This window comes from Myodes glareolus, chromosome 1 (genome assembly GCF_982192425.1).
Source record: "Myodes glareolus chromosome 1, mMyoGla1.1, whole genome shotgun sequence".
NCBI classification, from domain to species: Eukaryota; Metazoa; Chordata; class Mammalia; order Rodentia; family Cricetidae; genus Myodes; species Myodes glareolus.
In genome coordinates this window covers 139,746,174-139,752,173 of record NC_142026.1, presented here as the reverse complement: position 1 = coordinate 139,752,173, position 6,000 = coordinate 139,746,174, and the positions used below count along the sequence as shown (strand labels likewise).

The window sequence follows — 6,000 nt, the reverse complement described above, 5'->3', positions numbered from 1 at the left end:
TAATACAGTTCTGTTAAGAAGCCGCAGAGAACGTCGCTAAATCCGGCCCCGCCCCGCTCCGTGGTCCTGCCCACAAACGGCTCCTGCACTCTGGTGCCCCGCCTTCAATAGGCCCCGCCCCTCGCGTCGTGACACCCAGAGACCCCGCCTCCTACATCACGATGCCCGGAGGCCCCACCCCCTTAGGTCTCCTCCCGGCGTGAGGGGCGGGGGTCGCGACTGCGCGCTCGCTCGCCGGCAAGGGCGCGCGCCGCGGCCGTTGGCCGTTAGCGCGGCTTGGGTGGTTGTCTTGGAGAACCAAGATGGCGGCGACGACGGCCGCGGTGGTGGCGGAGGAGGACACAGAGCTGCGGGACCTGCTGGTGCAGACGCTGGAGAACAGCGGCGTTCTGAACCGCATCAAGGTGCGGCGGGAGGGAGGCCGGGCTTCAGCCTGGCGGGGGCGGGGCAGGCTGACTGACCGGGCCGCGCGACTTGCCCGGGCGCGGGAGGCTGCTGGCGCGGGGCGGTTGGCGCGGGGCGCGCAGGCCGTGGGGCCTGGGCCGGAGGCCGTGGGCCGGGGGCGTGGAGCGCTGAGCCGCCCGTAACCTCCCCGCGCCGGTCCGGCGGCGGGCGCCCTCGCTTCTGGCCCTGTCATGTAGGTGGTGGGGAAACTAATGTGAATAATTATGTGTACGCGTGTGTTGTGTTTCTCTTCAAGGCTGAACTCAGAGCGGCTGTGTTTTTAGCACTGGAAGAACAAGAAAAAGTAGAGGTAAGAGGTTTCCCCCAGACCAGACCTTGATAGGACCGTACTTCCTAACGCCTGATTGCTAATAGATTCAAAGCTATTCAAAATAGGAATAGTTTTAATGACTGACTGGGGATAGAACGGCTAAGAATTTTACTTCTTTACCTCTGTTCAGTTTCTTTATCATTTTACATGTTAGAGGGGCCTTAAAGTGCTGCGGTAATTCTGACAGGCTATAGCTAGATGTCAGTCACAGGAGCTGCTTGAAACCGTTTCAATGAGCTGCCAGTTAAAAATCTGACCATTCAATTACTTTAAAAGCATCTCCGAACTTATCCTCCCCCCCCCCAAAAAATGCAGTAAAACCTGTGTGTTTAAACGGGAGCTTGACTTTTCTGTTTACCCCAAGTTCCAGCATCCGTCCTAAATCTCTATAACTTCCTCAACCTCTTGCTTGTCTCTGCATAATCTTTCCTGTTGGTTCTTCACTAGGCTAGATCCCATCGTCCACTCCTCAGAAGCCCATATTCCATATTTCTTTGTTTTCTAGTTACACAGTGGTGATCATTTGAGCCAGCAAACAATCTCCTTCTACTGTTTCTGCTTAAGCGTTGTCAAAGAAAACTGGCTAACTCTGTGACCCCCTGAAGCTGGAGTCGGGGTACTAACTTGAGCGGAGGCCCTTAGTGCTCTCATCTGGTCACCTTCACTTTAGCTTCCTCACCTGTCCCTTCACTGGTTCCGACGGCCTGTCTTTCCCTCTCAGGAAGAATGCACGTTACTAACTCTGCCCTGTTGCTGTGTCCTGATTTTGTCAGTCCAGGGGAGGTCACCTGTGTCTGTGTGTCTGACCCCAGCTGCTGTCCTCAGTCTGTCAGTCCAGGGGAGGTCACCTGTGTCTGTGTGTCTGACCCCAGCTGCTGTCTTCATCTGTAGTCCAGGGGAGGTCACCTGTGTCTGTGTGTCTGACCCCAGCTGTCATGTTTTAGGAGAAAAGGTTCTGTCTTTCTAAATTTAACTGGTCTGGTTTTGTCCTCCATGTATTCTCATCTTCTTAGTCACTATGTTTTTGCCGTCTTTTCTCCTGGCTTTTTTGAGTATAAGAATGTTAAATTGCTCTTAAAATAGTTTTCTTTTACTCGTTTTTTTCTTATTTCTTTAACCACCAAGTTTTGAAAGAATATATCTATTTTTTAAACACCATTAAAAATGTAAATATACTACCCCTATACCTGAGAAATTGCTCTTGCTATAGTCAAAAAGACTCCTGCTGCATAAACTTTAGTTCTCTCCTGTTACCTAATCATTGCAGCATCTGACATTAATTCCTCTTTCCTTTTTTTGAACTCTTGAATTTGGGATCCTTTTTTTATTCTGTTTTTCTTTTGCCCACTCTTTGGTTTCTTTAGCAAGATCTCTTTCCTGTGCAGCCCATTTCAGTGTTGACGTCCTGTCTCTTAATCTTTGCGCAGCTCCCACTAGACCTGCGCACGGGATTGCCTAGGAGACCGACATTGCCTGTTCTCCAGGCTCCTGGCAGTGTCTGAGGGACGGGATGCACTGCTGCCTGCCTTCCTTGGGCTGAGTTACAGCTTTTCCAGAGTGTTCCTTCCTACTCTTCGCTCCATGCCCCTCATCGTTGCTCTTCAGTCTGTCTTCTTTGTTGTAGAACATAATCTGATTTTGTCTTTCCATTTTCTTTGACCAATTGAGTTCAGTAAGTGTCATGAATTCTCTAAACTATGGACTTACTGTGGTTTTTCTCCTGCTTTCATTTTAACGGGGTATAATTGTTCTTGTAAACTCGTACTTTAAAATGTCAGATTTGATAAACATTTACAGGATGTGAACTGCATAGCCTAAAAAGAGAATAGAGCTACAATCCTTTAAGCTTAGCTGCCTTCCTCACCTCATAGCCATGTTCCGAGCCACACTAATGGAACCGTGTAGAACGTCTGGGATCTTTTATCATCATGATGCAGTAGTGTATGTTATTACTCCACTTAATACTGATTCAGGAGTTCTAGGTCATTCCATTAGTCACCGAGTGGATACTCATAGTTTGTGAAGCCTTCTACCCTTTGACACCATCTTCGGGTTCTGTTTTTTGCTTGTAGATGCGACTGCTGTGAATGGTCATGTCCAGGACTTTGCTGGGGTCTGGGGTTATCTTGAAAATATCCAAGAATAGAGTGACTAGCCACATACTGAGGAGAATGTTAACCTAAAAAACAGTCCTCTAAGCTGTTTTCCAAAGTATCGGTGCCTTTTTTGTTTCCATCAGCAAGATGTGAGGCTCCTTAAGGAAGCCCATCATGCCTACATTAGCCTCGCTCTGAACAGTCTCTACAGGCTCGCTTGCTCAGTTTGTAAGAAATGTTTTTACTACATTTGTTCAGATCTGTAATCAAAAAAAAAACTAACTTGGCCTATGACCACACAAAGTCATCTCATTTACTACTGATTAATTTGGATTTACAAATGTATATGTTGCAAGTGGTAGATATATAAGATACATTTTAAATTTATCATATTGAAATATAGAGTTAAAGTTATACCACAGAAATATTTGTAGACAAATGATTTCAAAAGCAGTTATGTTGAAGGCTGGCGGTATAGTCAAGGGTAGAGTGCTTCCCTGTCTTGTGCAAGGTCTTGAATCCAATCCCCAGCAGTATGAAAAATGGTTTAAAAGCTTGGAAATAACTGTCTGCATGTACGGTTTGGTTTCATCAACTTGAAAAGTTATTAAATAGCATAAAGCAAGTACAACGATAAGAACAGTTGTAAAATGGATCTACTAAACCATGATTTCTGTGAGTAGCAATGTATAGATTTTTATATCGTTGCCAAAATAACTAAGCACAGCTGTTGGCACTCAGCCTGGCCTCCTCTCCACTCTCGAGGGTGGACTTTCCACTTCTCGTTTGCTTACTATCTAATAGGAAACTTTCGCTATGGTGAAAAGAGAACTTCAATGTATGCTTTTTAGTTATTTAGGGTAAACAGAACACCTAAAATATTTCTTTTATTTTTTTTAACAGAACAAAACTCCTTTGGTCAATGAGAGCTTGAAAAAGTTTTTAAATACAAAAGACGGTAAGATGTTATTGTTGTGTGTGTTTACCTGCCTCTGAGTTTTAAAATTCTGCCGATATTTGGAAGAAAAATAGTCTCCCTCTGTGACCCATGCTGGCCTCTAACCTTCAGTGACCTTCCTGCCCGAGGCTGACTTTACATAGGAATATACCACCATGTCTGACTTAGTATGTAGAAAGTGAAACACTGAAATCTACTTTTCAAATACTACATTGCCTTGAAGTTGCATATTGATGATCCTAAATGGTAGAAAAACAAAATAAAACAAAACTGGGAAGATCAGGATTTTTGTACTTCTTGAATTATTCAGAGAAGAAATGTGTGACTTTAGAGAACTAGAAACTTCATCCTTCCCGTGGAATGCTTCAGGTCACAGAGAAGACTGAGTCCTTCAGGCTTTGTTCACGAGTCTTTTTCTTGGTCTCCACAGGTCGTTTAGTGGCTAGTCTCGTGGCAGAATTTCTTCAGTTTTTTAACCTTGACTTCACCTTGGCTGTTTTCCATCCTGAAACTAGCACAGTAAGAAAAGTGATTTTACACCTATCCTATGAGATCTCTGCGGAGGGAATACTAAGTTGAAAGTCAGTGAGTCTCACACTTCACGGTTGCTTACATTTGGATTATTTTGTGTGTTTGTTAGATTGTTTTACTGTTTTTCTAGAAGCCATCTGAGTTGCTTTGTGTAACTTGAAGCTGCTAAGAAAGGAATGCTCCTGTAGGGTTGATTCTACTAAGATGTCCCCCAGCAGCTGTCAGGAGAGGCCTTACACACAGGTGTTCTGTACAAAATGGCCACACTTCATTTGCTGCACAGCCTCTTTGAATTTAGAGATGTCTTTAAGTTCCTAAAATGCTCCCTTTCCCACCTGACTGCTTCCACTATATTTTCTGCATCTGAATCTTACTTCATTTCTAGCTTCAAGGTCTCGAAGGTCGGGAGAACTTAGCCCGAGATTTAGGAATCATTGAAGCAGAAGGTACCGTGGGTGGACCCTTATTATTAGAAGTGATTAGACGCTGCCAACAGAAAGAGAAAGGACCTACCAGTGGGGAAGTAAGTACCTACACTGCCCTTTCCCTATCTAGCATAGTAACTGGCTACTTAAAGTCATGGAGATTAGTCCATGCATGATAAATTGACGTTTCCTTGAAAAGAGGCTGTTTTTTAAAACAAAACTTAATGGACTGAGATGGTATATACATTGTTTAATGAACATTATAATATGCAGATGCAATTGTGTGCCTGTTTTGGCTGCTGGTCCTCAAAATGTTATGTTCAGGGGCCAGACTAAAAACAAGTCATCACTCCTCGCTAACCAGCTGTTGGCTTTGGCCATGTTACGTCGCCTCTCCATGGCCTCGTTTATAAAATGAGGCAATGGGATAGTAAGGATGGCATTCAGCATGGAAAGCATTGCCCTGCGAGTTGTTCATGTATTGTTAACTCATTGTGGAAGACAGGTCTGCCGTTGATCAGATTAGTAGGGTTTCATGGGTAATTGGATTGTTTTTGGTTGACATAAAATGAAACAGGGATGCTAATCCAAGCAGGGAAGGAAAAATGGACCTTTGAGGATCCCAGCCATTGTTAGTTGAGAAAGAAGGACTGGGCACCCACCGTGCAGATCAGGTGGCTAAGGGAAATACTTTGTAGGTAATTTGAATCTGGGTGGTATATGGTATATGTGTATTCTAATTAGAAGAAAGTCCGTCAAGGTATTTGTGAAGAAATGTCAACATAGTGTTCTTAAATGCTAAAATAATATTGTGGTATCATTGGCATAATCACGTTTTATTTTCAGTTCAAACTGATTTTTTTTAGGGTGCATTGGATCTGTCCGATGGACATCCTCCTTCAAAGTCACCTGAAGGAAAAACAAGTGCCAACTCCACCCCAAGTAAGGTGAGTCTAGGCTGGACAGAGAAGCGGGCGGGCTTTGTGGAGACACCTAGGACTCTGCTCGTTCTTCTTACCTGTTACCTATAAATTTTCTTTTGTGACAAGTCATTTAAAGTTTCTTAAAGGTAATTCCCTCTTTTGATTAAGTAGGTATTTTTTAAAAGTTACTTCTTTTGTGTCATTGGTAATATTTTGCGCTTTGTATATTAGAGAACATTGATACTTGGAATATTTTTATATTGCATTAGTAAGAAGACTTTCCCTACTTTGC

The 6,000-nt window shown here is 43.9% G+C and overlaps 1 protein-coding gene across 6 annotated transcripts in view; it reads left to right on the top strand.

Moving 5' to 3' along the window:
- Positions 1-242: 242 nt before the first annotated feature.
- The window catches only part of Cep43 (centrosomal protein 43), a 28,239-nt gene continuing 22,481 nt past the window's right edge, over positions 243-6,000 (top strand). For 4 of the 6 annotated variants that reach the window (XM_085687418.2, XM_085687414.2, XM_085687409.2 and 1 more), the window contains exons 1-6: positions 247-404; positions 701-754; positions 3,775-3,829; positions 4,260-4,348; positions 4,746-4,883; positions 5,652-5,732. In XM_085687418.2, coding sequence (XP_085543544.2) covers positions 303-404; positions 701-754; positions 3,775-3,829; positions 4,260-4,348; positions 4,746-4,883; positions 5,652-5,732 — 519 coding nt within the window. In that variant the 5' untranslated portion in view covers positions 247-302. Of the gene's footprint in view, positions 405-700; positions 755-3,774; positions 3,830-4,259; positions 4,349-4,745; positions 4,884-5,651; positions 5,733-6,000 lie in introns of all 6 variants that reach the window. The other 2 variants (XM_085687401.2, XM_085687395.2) reach the window with 2 other exon arrangements.